This window comes from Lepidothrix coronata, unplaced genomic scaffold (genome assembly GCF_001604755.1).
Source record: "Lepidothrix coronata isolate B3197 unplaced genomic scaffold, Lepidothrix_coronata-1.0 Scaffold126, whole genome shotgun sequence".
Taxonomy (NCBI): Eukaryota; Metazoa; Chordata; class Aves; order Passeriformes; family Pipridae; genus Lepidothrix; species Lepidothrix coronata.
This window is the reverse complement of record NW_016690306.1, coordinates 1007130-1023570: the sequence shown is the minus strand read 5'-3', so window position 1 is coordinate 1023570 and position 16441 is coordinate 1007130. Positions and strand designations below refer to the sequence as shown.

Here is a 16441-nt window from a genome sequence, read left to right as displayed (position 1 = left end):
TACTCGGGTCTTTTGTTAATTCAATAATGCTTTGTCTCCATGTCCCTGAACTGAAGAAGCCTTTCAGTGCTGCATTGTTTTTTTCTATAGCACAGTATGAGCTAATTGGACGCTCATTTTCAGATAGTGTTCAGGAATCAAGCATATCTCAACAATGTATGTGTGTCCTCACATGTAGGAGAGGAAAGACAACGTTCTTTGTGTAACCTCCCTCCAGACAAGTTCATCCTTTGTGGATAGATGTTTGCTTTATTCTCGTAGGTTTGTGGAAGGCAGCACAATCCCTGTTCCAACTCATTACTATGCCATCATAACCAGCTGCTTAGATTTCACTCAGCCAGCCGACAAGTGTGATGGACCACTCTCTGTTCTCTCATACATCCTTCCCCACCGGCCTGACAATGATGAGAGCTGCAATGTAAGTCCTGCTGCACTACTCTAGCCCTGTGGTAAACATATTCCTGGGTCACATGAAAACCCATTATTATTAGAAGCTAATGCTCGATGATGTGTTGAATGGCAGCACGAAGTAGTGACTCTGCTGAGTGTCATGTTTAGCTCATTAGACAAAAGCACTCCTCTGTGATATCAGGGGAAATATGGAACTATTACTGCACCTAAAATTGTCTGGAAGAACTGACATACAGTAGGTTGGCAGTAAACAATCTGTAGGATTCTACATTTTGACAGACACTGTCAGTGTAACTTGAGAGCAGACTGGGGGGAGGTTGTATGTGTAGACATATTGTCCTGGCAGCCAGCCTGATGTTTTTATTGAGGTCAGATTCCATATGCAGGTACAATACAGTCTGTCTGCTGTGGCAGTCTGGGTGCATCAGACAGCATGATTACATCCAGCCCACACAGTATTAAACGTATAGGCTAAAACCTGCCAAGGGTAGAGTGCCAGCTCTTACTGTCTCCAGAATCCCTTGATTCAAGGGAGAAGTTTGGGTTCCTATTACAGAGACAGCCAGACACCCTCCTGGTTTCTTTCCTATCTTCCTTTAGGATGCAAGGTCTTACACTGTCAGAATGCTGATGAAGGCTTTGGTCTGGTCACCACTGCAGAAAGTAACACACACACTTGGCAGCTGATGGTGTGGCAGGAGTGCGGTTGAGTCCCCGTGGGCTCCAGCACCGTGCGAGGACAGCAGTCCCCCCCAGGCAGCTGTATTTAGACTTGTCCTTCCGCCGAACTTGTTCTCCCATTACACAGCTGTGTGAATTCCTGCACACAGACACTTCACTATAGGCTGCCAGGAGACCGTTTCCTGAATGAACGCATTAATGTTATGAATTTTGTATTGGCAAGAAAGTTAAGACTCCTGTTCCAGCTACAGGCAGAAATAGTCGTTCCAGTTCTGTACACAATTCACCTGGAACACTGTTTCTTTCTCATTCATCAAACATCGCCTGCTTTCAGGTCCCTCTTTTTAAAACCATGTTTTTGGAGAAGTGTCCCTCTCTCTTGAGCAGGTCTGGCTTTCCCCTGTTTAGACTCTCAACTGCTCTGGGCAGAGAAGTCTTCCACCAGAAGTCTCATAAAGTCCTACATATACTTCATCGTGGTTTTTCTCTGGACTGCTTTCCTCTGAGACAAGATCCAGTTGGTGATCTGAAGGTTACTAGTCTGGCAGTTATTAGTGCCTCTGCCCTTATAACTCTACCCATATGTCATTTTATGACAAAGTAATTTATTTTTTCCTCCCTCTGTTGCAAGTCATATTTCTCTTAAACTGTTGAAATCTTTTTTATAAGCTCTTTATAATAATGGCCTCTTTTAGTCTTTGATTTCTTACATCTCAAAACAGGCTTCTTTTCTCTATAGGTCACACTACTTATGGTGCGTGTATTTACAGTTCTGAGAAGAACTTCAGTGCTACTATGAGGTCATTAGCAGATATTGGTCTATGAATTCTATATAGCAAAGCACCACTCCAAAAATATTTAAATGTTGCTCTTGAATGAAAGTACAGTTAGGCAAATTTTTGCCATTGAAATACAGCATCAGTCTTACTTTTGCACATGGTGTTCCATCTTATTTGTTCAAAGAAGTGATTGTGTAAAACCTCACCATATTTCATGGATGAAATGCATGGAATAATATAACAATTTTACCTTAACCTCTCCATGGTTTTCTTTTAAGATTTGGGGAAATATTAGCTTTCCCTCCTACTCTGCTCTAGCTGCACACACTTTCTTCACAGAGCCATTGGAGAACACCACTACACTTCTCATTTGAATTTGTTCCATTTCTAAACTATGTTTATTCATGGTGAGGTTATACCCATTTATTCTTGTGTCAACATTTTTCTATGTCTTAAATAGTTCTTCACTGGGCTTCTTTGGGATTTACCCTAGTGATGATTTATGGTGAATCTCAAGGCATACACTTCTCTCTATTCGTGGAAGACCCAGGATCTTTTTTGCTCTTGTAAGAAAGGATGAGTATGGTAGTAGTCTTCCTATGCATCTCTTCCAGTCTGATCTTTTTTTAGTTTTTCTTTTTTTTTTTTTTCCTGGATCATGAATGAGATAAAATACTGTAGCTCAGATCTCAAAGTGAAAATATTTTTTTTCCTCTGATACTACCTAGAATTTGCTTTTTCCATAGCTGTTGTATAATGGTGGCTCACATTTATGCACAACCAGTACATCCAGGTCTTTCTCTTCTGTATGTCAGATAACCTAACTTCATATTATACCAGGGATTCCTGCATCTGCGTCCTCCACTATGCTATGCAGTTATTCCTCTGCATTGACAGGTGTTCCCAATAGTTGTGATTTTTTACTAGTACACTAATGACCTTGGCTCAAGAAGCATGTGTGAAAATAGTACACAAAATCCTAAGACCAAAGCTGAAGGAACCCTGCTAGAAACTTCCTCCAGGCCACTATTTTCCCTTTCAGCAAAACCTTTAATTTTTTTTGATAAGCAAGTTCCTCACCCACCTGTCTACATGCATCATGTTCAGCTTTCCAGCTAATAATTTTATTTCCAAAGAGATTTTTGTCCAGAATATCTGGTACATTTTCCACTGGATTTTAGGTTATCCTCCTAATTGATTGCCTATTTCAATTTACCCTCATATTTTCAATTGTTACTTTTTCCTTCTAAGACTCACTGTACTATTGACTAACCAACATAGGTGGGAAAAACTATAATTTAAAATGTATACACTTCATTCATTGTTATCTAGTAATGTAATAATGTAATACTGTGTTAGCTGATCTCTGTGTTTAAAATCCTTGCCACTTGACCTGAGCCTTCATGGGCCAGTTGTGGAATGGAAAACTAAAACCTAGATCAGTTGACTGATTTTCTGGAGTCATGCAAAAGCTGTCTATTTGGACTTGGTTTAAACCAACCTCACAGTCCTGTGATTTATTCATGTTGCAGATCTTTTGCAAACTGTCTGTATTCAAAAAAGTGAGCTTTGTAGCTCATTTTGAACTTCTCTCTGAGCTCTGCAAAATGCAGATTTTCTGCTCAGAAGGAAAGCTTGGAGCAAACAAAAATGTCAGAGTAACTGTTTGCAATAACAACCCTGTTGAGGCCAGTATGCAGACCAGCAACCTGGCTGTCAGGCCCAAGGCTGAGCAGGGGGCTTTCCTGGAGCATGGCACTGCAGGCAAAGCAGAGTGAGTAGGGTGCGCTCCCTTCCCTTCCCTTCCCTCTTAATTTACATCTTTCTTTTCTTGTTCCAGATCTGGTTTTGGGCCTCAGGTTGCTAGTGACATGGAGAGGAAAGATGGTTTGGAGCTGAGAAGCTTCAAACCTGACAAGTGCTGACTAGGTCATAGACGTTTGCTTAAGAGAAGCCACCTGTGATCTGTCTGGTACTTCGTGTCCTCTCTGTGCAAACAGTCAAGCTCACCCACTTGGGTGACCCACTTACTGGGCTGTGGTATATTTACTGTGTTGGATAGGCTCTGGCATTGCTGAAGCTTAGTCTTGATCCATGAGAGGATCACTTTGCAGGAGGATCTTGCTGAGACAATTAGAAGAGAGTTCATTACCAGGAGTAAGCCCAAAAATAGATTTTTTAGCAGCAAGATTTCCAAGTCATACACATCGAGTCCAAAAGCCCAGAGACACAACCCTCCATCCCTAACTTGCTTCCCCAGCAGCAGGGTAGATGTACCAGCCAGAGAGGCCAAAAGGGGAAAAGTCCTGTTTGCTCTGTCCTTTTCCCACGTCTGCTCCCCGCTGTGCAGTCCCCAGGGCTGCAATGCTTGTGGGACATGTTTTGAACTGGTTAACACACTCAAACAGCCAGTCACTGCAGTGTTTTGCAGACCTGATCTGATATGCTTGTGAGTTACCTTTGTGGATCACTCCAACATGTGCTGGTGCTGGCACAAGGCAGGCAGCAGGAGCTGTCCCCTAAGAGAAATTACACCCACACAACCTAACCCCGATCATGCTGGCATCAACATCTTCCTGTTTTGTTTGGGGTTTTTTTAAATGGCAAGTTCTTGGTGAAAGTCTTTTTTCTGTCAGTGAATAGTATATATGTTCCAGTAGGTACCAACATAAGCCATTGTCCCAAACGTGTAATGAATTGCAATGGTCTCCTAAAAGTGAAGTGGAAAGATTAAAATAATGCTGTGTTAGATGATGTGATGGTCAATTGAGAATAATGTGTAGGGGTAGAGTTCAAAGCTAAACAGCCTGGAGCTTGGGCTTTGGTAATACAGAAGTGATGAATATGTGAGATGTTTCTGTGAGATAAAAAAATGTGTAGTGATCAGTGGATCTTCTAAAAGCATACGGTTGTTCTTCTGAAACACCTTTCAACTTGGGGCCAGCTTTTCCATTGTCTCAACCGAACTGTAAAATGAGTACTGATATAAAATTGTAGGATTCCTCTTGCCTGTTAAGTTTCAAATCTGTTTTCTTGCAACTCATTTACCTTAGTCATTCTTGAATAAGGCAGAGATTTTTCAAATGCAACATTTGAAAAAAACATAGGAAAGTTGCATTTGCTTTTGGAGCTGATTTTTGACAAAGCATGTTATAAACCTGGGTTTGTTTTGTTGAATTTTTTTCCAGAGCTTGGAGGATGAATCTAAGTGGGTTGAAGATCTTCTTAAGATGCACACTGCACGTGTGCGTGACATTGAACAGCTCACTAGCTTGGACTTCTTCCGAAAGACCAGTCGCAGCTACACAGAAATCCTCTCCCTAAAGACATACCTGCATACGTTTGAAAGTGAAATTTAGCTTTCTAACCTTACTCAGTGCATCCTTTTATCAACTGGTGTATATTTTTATATTGTTTTTATATTTATTAATTTGAAACCAGGACATTAAAAATATTAGTATTTTAATCCTGTATCAAATCTTAAATATTAAACCTTTGTGTCATTTGTTTTGTTTCTCTAATGTTTAATATAGGTATGTCTCTTGGTTGATTTAGTAGTGCTTGTAATACTGCAGTTTGAGTCCTTACTCTGAGCTTTTAAGTGGTGCTGCAAGGTTTGATGCGTGCATCAAGGAAATATTAATTTTCCATGCTCCTTTACAACACTTGTAGTCCTGTACTGTATATCAAAATACTGAACATGTAAGATTACACTCATTTACTGTTAACTGTGTGACAGACATATTTAAACACTATAGACAAATAGCATCTTAAATATAATAAACCACACATTCAGTTTTTTTAATGTGTTTTGACTTCCTTTCACAGGGATATTCAGAGGTGCTTGTGGGCAGATGAGTACTGACAGATTTCTTACTGGGCAGAGCCCTTCTCAAGAGCTTAGGTTTGCTGGTAAGAAGACTGTCAGGAGTCCAGGTGCCCCTCCCTGGTACTCAACAGTGAGACCATAAAATAGACACCCTCAGTAGTCATTGCTCGTAAGGCTTTGCTACAGTGGCAGAGCTGGGAGAGGAGGATGCTTGTTTTCACAAGCTACAAGGGGTACCCCATGCTTGGGGCCACTTGGTCCTGCTCTGGAGCTGTGGAGAGGATTCATGATAACATCTGCTGTCACTGATGTGACTGTGTCACATCCCTTCTCTACCACAGCTGCTCTAGGGTGATTCCTGGAAATACCTGCTCCATCATCCTTTGCTTTGACTGATGGAAATTGAAATAAGGCAGATGTTGAAGGAGATAATATTGCTAAACACACAACAGTGGGCTTTTAGCTGGGAGGAGAAAATCTGATTTTTGTCATCTTGTTCTAACAGCCAGAATCTTCCACGTATTCCCTAGTCTGAGTCTAAGGCTTAATGACAGCCCTCGTTCTCAAAGGAAGCCCCCTGGCCTCATTGCACATATGTAACTTCTGGTAAAGTCCACGCAGTGCACGTGATTTACAGCCATCACCTACCTGGTCAAGGGAGTCAAGTCTCTGTTTGCTGGTTCTGTGCAGTAACAGTCTCATAATCCTGACAAGCCCCTACAAGTGACACTGATGGCACAGTCCTAAGCCAATGGAAGAGACTGTGTTGCCTGCTGGTATCTAGGTAATGGCCTGATTTGGCTTTGACAGCTTTTATAGAAGGTATATGTTATGGAGCATTAGTGTTAGTGTAGTTAGATGATGTAAAAGATAAATTATTGTTTAGAATACCTATTGAAGCTGAGCCCACTAGTGGCACTATCGTAAAGCCTTCGTTTGGGGTTATAGCTTTCCCTGTCTCTAGAAAGGTGGTTTTCTGTTTTCTCTTTGGGGGTTACAGATAGTGGAGGAAAGCAGGAAGTGCTGGAAAGCATCTCAGCCATGTACACAGATGAGTAGCCAGGCCTCCTAAATAAAATTAACCTGGCACAATATCAGCAACTTGCATCCCTGTAGAACTCATCTAAGAGAAAGTAGTGAACTGGAATTAATTGTGTTAACACAGATGATAAAGTTCTTGTGAACAGTAGACAAAAATTCAGTATTCTAGGTTCCAAATTCTGTTTAATTTAGAAGAGTACAGAAATTGAATGCTTTAAAATATCCCCAAAATGTTAGGGTGGAAATTCTAATAACTGCACAAAGCTCTTGGAAACATCCTATTCTTGCAACTTAAAAATTGTCTCTTGTGGTTGTCTGGTAGCACAGAAATATTTTCCTGGAAGCTTTTAGCAGGGCTTCTTGCCATGATAAACTTTATGTTCTTACATATATTACAAAGGGTATTTCCTCTGGATTTAAAAGAGTTTTCAGTTAAGACCTAATTCCTTCAACACCAACTTCAGTGATGATTTAATGTAGTGGTTCATAAACCAAACTGAAGACCACCACTACTGTTCTGCTTTAACGTTAATCTGTTTCCCTGTTTGTTTGGGGTTTTGATTAAATCGAATTATGTAATTCTTCTATTTTTTTCTCAAAAATAAGATGACATTTATACCAAAGGAACGTTAAAGCTCTAAAAAATGTTCTTCCTGTGTTCAGAGAAGTTTGCTTTTGAAATACAGTTTCTGATAATTGCTGGGAGAGACAGTTTAGCTCTCAGTCGCACTATTAGTATGTAGGGAAATGTCATTTTTTTTAACTCAGTTGTTTATTGTGACAATAAATACTAGTAATTTACTTCTGTTCTGCCTACTTCTCTTCAGCCCCTGGTCCCATGCTCTTGCAGGGTATTGCTGTTTTATTTTACTGTGCTAGCAGAAATAGCTGTGCTGGGAAATGTTTGTGGTGACTTCTGCACATTGCATGGGGTACTTTTCCTGTTGAAAGATGCCTTATCAACACAAAAGCTCCAGTACACAAAAACTCCAGCTAAAGCCTTTTAAATCCCTCTAAGCAACATGAGCTCTGCAGGAACAACAGACATTTTAAAGGAAACTTGTAATTTGCCTTTGGCATTCCTCGGGGTGAATGTTAGCTTAGGGCAGAGGGAAGGAACCCCTCTGCTTTCCATTCCTGATAGAACATTTTGAAAATATGAAATACTACTTGTTTCTGTTACATGTTGCCTTTTCTTGATATTACTCTGGCTTCAGCAAGAGGTCCATTGAGGAGAACAAGCACTGAATTTTTATGTTGAACAAACACTGGTTTTGAGGGTTTGGGTAATTACTGTTTGCAGTTGGTGATATAAATTTGAGGCATGTTTAATGAGTCAGATTGATTGAGCAATTGCCACAACAACAGAAGCTGTATGTGTCCTGCACACCTAGCAAAGTCCTTTTGCTCTGGGAAAAATCCTCCAGAGGTAGTTATGCAACTAAAATAACCCTGCTACAGGAAACTGTTACTTTTTTAACCCCTTTTCCACAGTCATATATCCTGAATAGATAAGCACTGAAAGCAGGTCAAGTAACCTGACCAACTGCATGGCCATGATAGCAAAATTACAGCAAAAGTCACCATCTTATCCTGACTGGTCTGTGCCATTTTATGAAGGTTTGCCAGAATTCATAGGGATACAGTCGGAGTAAATTTAAATAACCATATTTAATTAGGCTAGTCTTGCTGTGTCCCTGGAGGCTGCTCCAAAGAAAACCTGCCATAGTCCCTATCTTCTCAGTACTTTAAATGCAAACGGTCAACTAATTGTGTGAAGATTTTAAGACTTTAACAAATGAAAACACACATGCACTTCTTGTAGGAGAGGCTAGAAAACAAAACCAGTGATAAAGAGAGAAGAGAGGAAGTTTCTTGCTTCAGGAGACAGAAGAAGTTGAACGGTTGAAAGTCCAGGAGATGCTGCTAGAAGGGAACTGGGGCTAGAGAAGGTTTATTTGGCAGGTTTACGAAGTCCCTGTTCCCCCTACATCCAGCTGCTTCTGATAGATCGGTCTCTCACGCACAACAGATGAAATAGCTCTCTAATCCCTGCACACAACTGGAAAGCAGAAAACTTCTCAGGAAAGCTGGAGAAGTTCCCCTCTGAAGGTGTTGCTAGCTGCAGGAGCAGAACTGGAACTTCGGAGATGTCCAGACTGGACAGTGAGTATAGAGTGCAGAACCCAACCTGAAAAAATAAATTTATAGCAACAGGAACTGATGTACCAGCAGTCCTTCCCTTCAGTCTCACATCCATATCAAATATCTTTAATTACCCTTACATGTGCATTACATTTCTGTGCAGCTCACCTCTGCTCCTCTCTGCAGGAGGCAGGAAATATTGCTTGCATAGCAATTGATAAAATTCCCCTTTTAATTTTTTTTTTTTTTAATTGGCAAGCCCCTACCTACAAAGGGGCAACTACAGTTGCTCTGCCCTGTGAGGGAGGGAGAAAACCAAGCTTTCCCAGAGCACGGGAGTGTGTGGGTGCTGCAGAGCTGCTATCTCCTCTCTGCTCCAGTATGGTGCTCTTCCAGTGAATTTGGCACTTATGTCAGTGGGGTTTATTCTGCTGGTTCGGCACAGAGGGATAAATGAAACTTCACTACCTCTGTGGGAGGCTGCTGTTACCACAAGCATGGATGAAACTGTGGCATGGAGAGGTTGAATAGTAGGTTTAAGGGCATAGCCAGTAAAGCTGCTCACAGCACTCCTGTATGGGTTTAATATGTGACATTTTGAAATAATTTCTGATAGTGCTACCACTGGTGGGAGGGCACAGGGTAAGTTTTGTAATGCAAAAGCCTTGGAATCACGTGACTGAAATAAAATATGAATACAGGGCAATAGAAGCAAAACTCAACCTCCTTTGGGGACAATCAATCATGCTGAATTGGTTTTCTATTAATCCTGTGCATCAAAATGCTTTTGGTAGGCCTAGTTCTTTACCAGAGTCCTGTATCTCCAGAGGGATGCTACAGCACCTGTCTGTCCATCCTGTCTGTGGTCCTAGTGCAACTCGGTTTTGTGACTAGTTTCAATTTCCATTGCTGCTGTCTCAGCTGTTGCACTTGACCTGAGATACATGGTATAGTCACGAAAATACAAGTTTACTCTGACCAGGATAGACCTGCCAGCAAATGATTAGTACAGCACTAGCCGTACATCTTCCAAGTCGTGGAATGTGTTTGAAATGTTTAAAGTTCAGCCCTTGTTCAAGATGGGAGAAAAAATGGCATTTTTAAACATTATGGAAAAATACCTAATCTCGTTTCTTTGCACTTGTTGTGTAAATACAAGATAAGAGCAGTATTCCCAAGGTTACTGCAAACAGCCTGTCACTACAGAGTACAAACTAACATTTACTAAAATGTATGTTGACATAAAAAACAGCATTGCTGCCATCAGCCATGGTAAAAAGCCCCACAGATTTCTTTGCCCTTACAAATCAAAACTTTGGGATGTAACTTATTCAGATCTGCCCTCATAGAGGAAAATCCCTATCCTGCTTATAGCATGCACAGTGTGTGCACAGTTGTTCTGGAACCTTACCTTACCCTCTTACCTTATCTGTTGTTTTCTAAATATGGCAGGAAAAGGCAGATGGAGGTCACCCAGGTTTCATCTGCAGATTTCACCATGGAGAGATCAGCAGGCAAAGAAGTTTGTAATTGTGGCTTAGTACAACTCTAACTGATTGACCCTACAACTGGAATTTACTAGAAAAGAGGTGGGATTATTTGACGTCATAAGCCCTCAACAGAAAAGGATTTAATCCTTTTCAGGGGATATTTTCCTGAGTTTTCTTCTTCTTGGCTGTGTGCAGCAAGTAGAAAATTATTTCATCTGTTCTACATGAAGGATTGTTCTATCAGGAGAGGCTGGATGCAGGGGGAACAGGGACTTCATAAACCTGCCAAAAAAATCTTCTCCAGCCCCAGTCCCCTTCTGGCAGCATCTCCTGGACCTTCAACCTGTTCATCCTCTTCTGTCTCCCGAAGTGGGAAATTTCCTCTTATCTCCTTACATGTTTTGTTTTTGGTTTTGTTTTTGCTTGTTTGGTTTTTTTCTGGCCTCCCTGTTTTATTTCAGCTTTGATCTGTTGTCATCTGCAAATTGCTTTAGTATAAGCCTAACCAGTGCCGTTTCTGTGTACATGCATATCTGTACAGCATGCACTGCTACTCTTAGCTCTGTTAGGTCTTACACACTCCTTCTGCAGAAAAGAGGATGTGGAAGATCCTGGAAGATCCCAGTTTCTTCTCCAGTGCAGTTAAAACCCCAAGGCCAGCTTTTGTAGGTAAAGGCCTCTTCAGAGATTTAAGCTGGTGGCCTTTACCCATCTGCATGGTTTTGTTTGAGGCATTTAATATTACTGAGGGCAGAATGTCAAATATCTGATGAACCAACCAGAAATTCTCCATGCAGGCCATGACCAACTAGACCGTTGCTAACATCTGAGAAAATTAGATATTAATTATGTCAGTATTTTCTCCTCTGGGACTAGAAAGTTCAGACCCAATCCAGATGCATCAGAGTTCAGGACCTATCCCATCACTGATTGTGGGAATTGTGACAAATCTCCTCCTCTGCTCATCGATGCATTTTCATCTAATAAGGTCTCTAGGACACTGCTGATGGCTGTAGTTTCACCTGCTCTCTTTGAAATGCATGTTGCCATTTGTACTTGCAGTCTGTTCCATGTTTCTAGCTGTCTTTTGGGATGTGTTTTGGGGTGCACACACTTGGTGTTCTGGGTCAACAGCAACTACATCCTCCTCTTCCTCCTCCATTGTATAACCACATGAACAGTTGTTCCTGCTTCCCCATGCCCATGGGCTCCTGGCTGGATTCAGGTTCTGTTGTACAATTACTGGACACCCCTGCGGGGTGTAGTGAAAAAGACAGTAGGAAGGAGGTGACAGATGATGTGTTATCTTCTGGTGGGCTGCATCTATCTAGGGTGGGCTGCAGCCTTGTCAGATGTGAACAGTCTTTTCTCATATGATGAAAAATGAATCCTCAAGTGCTATTTGTTAGCAAAAAAAATTAATTTCAGGAATTCTCCTGACTAGTAATACCAGAAGAAACACAGTGGTTTTAGGGATCTAACAACTGACATTTTTATAACGATCTCTTTAAGGCAATAGAGAAAAAAAAGTTTGCAGAAAAATATTTCTTTTTGTTTCTCCATTTTGCTGAATACAAAAGCCATTATATGTAGTGTGCTCAGCTGGACTAGCAGGCATCCAGATTGAACTAAGCATGCACCTCTATGGCTTTCACCTTCCATGCCTCATGATCTAAATCTTGCCTTTCTCAAAGGTTTCCATATGCATTCATGAAACCTGGGAGCCCTCCTGTGGTCAAAATCATGAGCTATACTTCCGGTTGTTACCCCAAAACTAATTTAGTCAATTCCATTTTAAACTTTATCCTTGGAGTGTTCATTGAGAAAAGTTCAATCAATTGAAGAAAAAGAAAAAATTTAGATAGTTTCCTGGGTTTTTGCCGGGGGATGGTCTCATTACCCCTCACTCCCCTTGGCCATTATCTGATGCTGTTCACATCTCTTTTCCAAGGTTGGGGTATTGCCTGACAATCTGCCTATTGCTTCATCTTTCTTCTCTCCAAACTTCTCCTCCCTGTTTTCCATCCTTTGTAGGTTTCTCCTTTTCTGCTCTGATCTAGTCAGGTTCTCACTACCAGTCTGTCTCAGTACCTTTCAGTCGTGCATTAAATAATGTAACACAAACTCCACTTTTATTGTCTTATTGTCTTGCAAGTTGCAGAAGCACATGATTCAGAGAGCTTTGTTGTGCCTAGTTTTAATGTTGTGCTGAAGTTGTAGAAAAGGTGTTACATTTCCTCAGAGACTTAATTTTGTGTTCTTTGTACAGTCCCTCAGGAAAATTCTGCTTCCACATGGGCAATTGCTTCCTTTTTAACAGTGTTTCATGGTGCATGAGAAGTAAACTGTCAGTAATCTGGGCAGCTTTATGAAGAAGCAGGAAAGGGTGAGGTGAAAATAAGGAAGAGCAAGAGGAGAAATAGCCCCTTTGCTTTTGCCTGTACTGGGGCTGACGCTTTGTGTTTCTTTCCTGCTGTATAACTGAAGAGGAGAACAACCACACAGCTGTGCTATCTCACACCCATTCACCAAGGCTGTTTGTGGGCTACATCGAAGATCCCAGGATGGTCCACTGGATGGTGGATTCACTACCCAGACAAGGTCTGAGATCCTCAGCTCTTCCCTCTTTGCCCTGGAATTTGTAAAGGCAGATGGGTATTCATGAGGGTAAATACATCAAGGTTTGTAATTTGTAAGATAATACAGCACATACCACAAGTGCTTGAAAAGGATTTGAAACTTCTAGCTTGTTCTACTGTTACATAATTTGAAGATACAGAGGATCAGGGAAAATCTCACCCAAAATTTCAGCTCAGGTATGAACTGAGTAGGTTGCACAAGGCTAGTCTAGGATGGGGTACAGTTTGGAGCATTGCTTCTATCATAAGCATTACCTAACAGAGAAAAAAGTACCCCAAACTCCACGATCTTAGAGGCTACACTTCTGAACTGCACTTGAAAGAGTGCACAAATACTTTTGTGAATTGTTTGGATCTCTGTATCCTAACTTATGCTGAGGGCAGCTGGTCTAGAAAGAACTGCAACAAGCTGTAGCTCTGGTGGAGATAAACTGTTGGCCTCACTGCTCTAAGTGAAAGCTGGATCCAGAACTGTAATGATAAAAACTGGCAAGTCTTAATATGTTTGTAGTCAGATTATAAATTCTTATCCCTTTTGTGTCAACATCATTCTTATCTTAACAAGCTCCAAACTCACCTTCCTCACTGGTATTTAAATAATCCACCCAGTCCTTCCCAAAGTATTTTTTAGTTGATTTGTTGATTTTTTTAATTTTTTTTTTTTTTTAACCTGCAAGCACATCTCTTCTGAATAAAAAAAGAAGCTGTTGTAACTGATTTCTGGAAAAGAGGTTTGTTTAATATTTGTTTTTATTTTATGGATTTACATTTATGAAAGCACATACCGATATTTTATGCCCTAGGTGCCTTTGCTTAGTTCTAGTTTTATAATGTGGATGTCATTGAGAGGACTGTATTTTCCATTCTCATAATTAAATGTACACTAGCAAATAAAGCTTGCACGAAGAGAATAATTCTTCAGCATCCACTCCGTCCATCTCCACATAATTTAGTGTTGGTTTTTGCCTAAGGATATATTCTTGTGGAACTTCCTAGAATGGTTTAACAAGTCACCACCTTCAGCACAAGTTTCTTGGCGTTGCAGAAGCACATCATGTGATGTTCCCGGGCTTTGGACACAGACTCTCAGCTGCACTGAACTGGCTGAAGAAATTACCGCCTCCTCTCTCTACAAATGTTATTGTTTCCTCAGTGCCTGCAGAATTGCTGTCCTCTAACCCAGTGCAGGAGGAGTTTATTTTATTGAAGTGTTTAAAAGCTAGAGATTTGCTCATGTTGCTCATTTTACCTGAAAATGGATTAGGAAGCAACACAGGATATGCCTACTTAGAAAACCAAAAGGAGTGGTAATTAGTGATTCAGGGCCTGAGTTGATCTAGTGGGGACTATGGATATTTTCATTGGGACAGCTTGAATTAGGTGAGATGGTCCTTCACAGCCCTTGTCTGCTTCAAACACAAAGAAGCCTGATTACTTTAAATCACCTTTACTAATGCTTCAAACTAATTCAGTCACCCATGTTCGTGCAGGCTTGTCCTTTAGTACTCTGAGGCTGAGCCTGTTAAACAATGCATTGCCACCCAAATGGCTTTACCACTTAAGCTCCTGTGTGTTTTCATCTCAGCCCATCTCCTGGCACCTCACGTTGGGGCTGCTCCCAAAAGCAGTAACTGGGGGCTCAGCTGAGGGGCTGTCGAGTGTTAACAAAGTAAACCTCTACTGCTCTTCATGAAAAATAGAAATGAGTATGTCTGTAGAGTATTTCACATCATCAGTGGCAGTGGGCCACAGTTAAGCAACTTTTTTTGCTGTGCATTCTTCTAACTAGGTCTGTCCCTGCTCATTGCAGGGGAGATGACCTTTAAAGTTCTCTTCCAACCCAAATTGTTCTATGATTCTAGCTACCTCTTGCTTAAGAGAGCTTCAGTCCAAGCCATGAGGATTTTGTATATGCTGAGGTAATAATTTTACAACATTTTAAGGCAGTTGCCTGACTACCTATTTTCTCCATTAGCCACGTGACTTGATTTTTAAGGGTGCACTATGTGCACTTTGGTAGGATTCATCACTTGCTCATAGACTTGAAAATAAGGTCCTGACACTGCACAGCTCTGTTCAGCAAAGCATTTCAGGAGCTGCCTAAGGCCAGATATTTGTTTTTTTGCAACTGCTCGAGTGCTCTGTGTATGAAAAATACACTCTTCTCCAGAGTGCCAAATATTTCTGGCCTGGTAATGTGATTGCTTCATTTTTGTCATCTCCTACCTTCAACAACCTTTTTGTCTGTGTACCTATTTCAATTCACATAATCATTGGGTCTGAAAAATCTGGGTCCCACAAGTGCCATAAATATAAATGATGGTCCACCTGGTGATGATGTTTTCTTTGGGTGAGGACCTTCACAGATGCATCAACTGGTTGATCACAGACCTCCTAGTCAGGAGGAAGCAGAAGATGCTGGGTATATGTTTTGGCATCTGTGCACTTTTGTATGTCCTGTATATGACATTTTTCTGAAAGAAAACAACCTGCCTTGAGGGGTGGTGGGCCTGATAGGAATGCAATTTCAGCATCTTCCACTGCATCACACACTATTAATGGAAAATCCTTGTTAGATGATCTTATTCTTACCTGTGCAAATGTTCCCTGCAGTGTGTTCTCACTTCACTTTAACTGACCCAAGGGGTTTAACACTTCACTGGCAGTCTATTTCCCTTTCTCAAAGACTTCCTTCTTGGGATATTTTTCTGCACCAAACATTTTCCTTGCTGTTTCACACCTTGCTTCTAGCTGAAGATCCTCTCACTGAGCCCTCACAAGCCCATTTTAGCCAATGCCATTTTTTCCTGTTAACTGTTTTTACCTTTTCAATGGGTATATTTTCAAGACCAGAAGAACAGAAGACGGCATTTTTGCAGCACTTCACTGCAAGTGTCAGTGTACGCAGGATCTCTTCTTCAAAATGTGCTTAACATTTCAATGAAAAAGCTCCTACTATTATCTAATTCATCTGTGTTTTCTTTGATACCCTCAATTTGTAATGTAAAAAACATTTTTTCCCTCTGAAAGGTGCTTAATCTCTTTCTGCCTTTCATCCTGGTCTTATGCTGAATTATCTTTAGATCATGACTCTCCACTGTAAATTATTTTTTGTCCTCTCTATCTAGGTAGAACATTGTCAAGCCATTTACAAACATGCTCTGAACATGCCAAAGCTATCAGTGCAGCACCCCAGTACATCCCAGGTCACAGACCAGATGCACAGGATGAGCATGGCTCTTCTACCCTTTGCTGGAACCAGAGCTGCATCCAGAGCCTCTGAAAGCCAGAACTGAGGGGCAGCAGTGACCAAGCAGTACGGAAGTTGCCTAGACAAACTTCCCAGCTGAAAATAGAGGATGAAACATGGCCTTAAGGTAGCTCTAACTAAAATGAAGTTAAAAAATATTTTTCTAGATAAAGCCG

At 41.0% G+C, this 16441-nt stretch overlaps 1 protein-coding gene across 1 annotated transcript in view; it reads left to right on the top strand.

Moving 5' to 3' along the window:
- Positions 1-5672, top strand: part of ENPP2 (ectonucleotide pyrophosphatase/phosphodiesterase 2) — a 73385-nt gene extending 67713 nt beyond the window's left edge. The window contains 2 exon segments of the mRNA XM_017826398.1: positions 262-418; positions 5060-5672. Coding sequence (XP_017681887.1) covers positions 262-418; positions 5060-5230 — 328 coding nt within the window. The 3' untranslated portion in view covers positions 5231-5672.
- The last annotated feature ends 10769 nt before the right edge of the window (positions 5673-16441 follow it).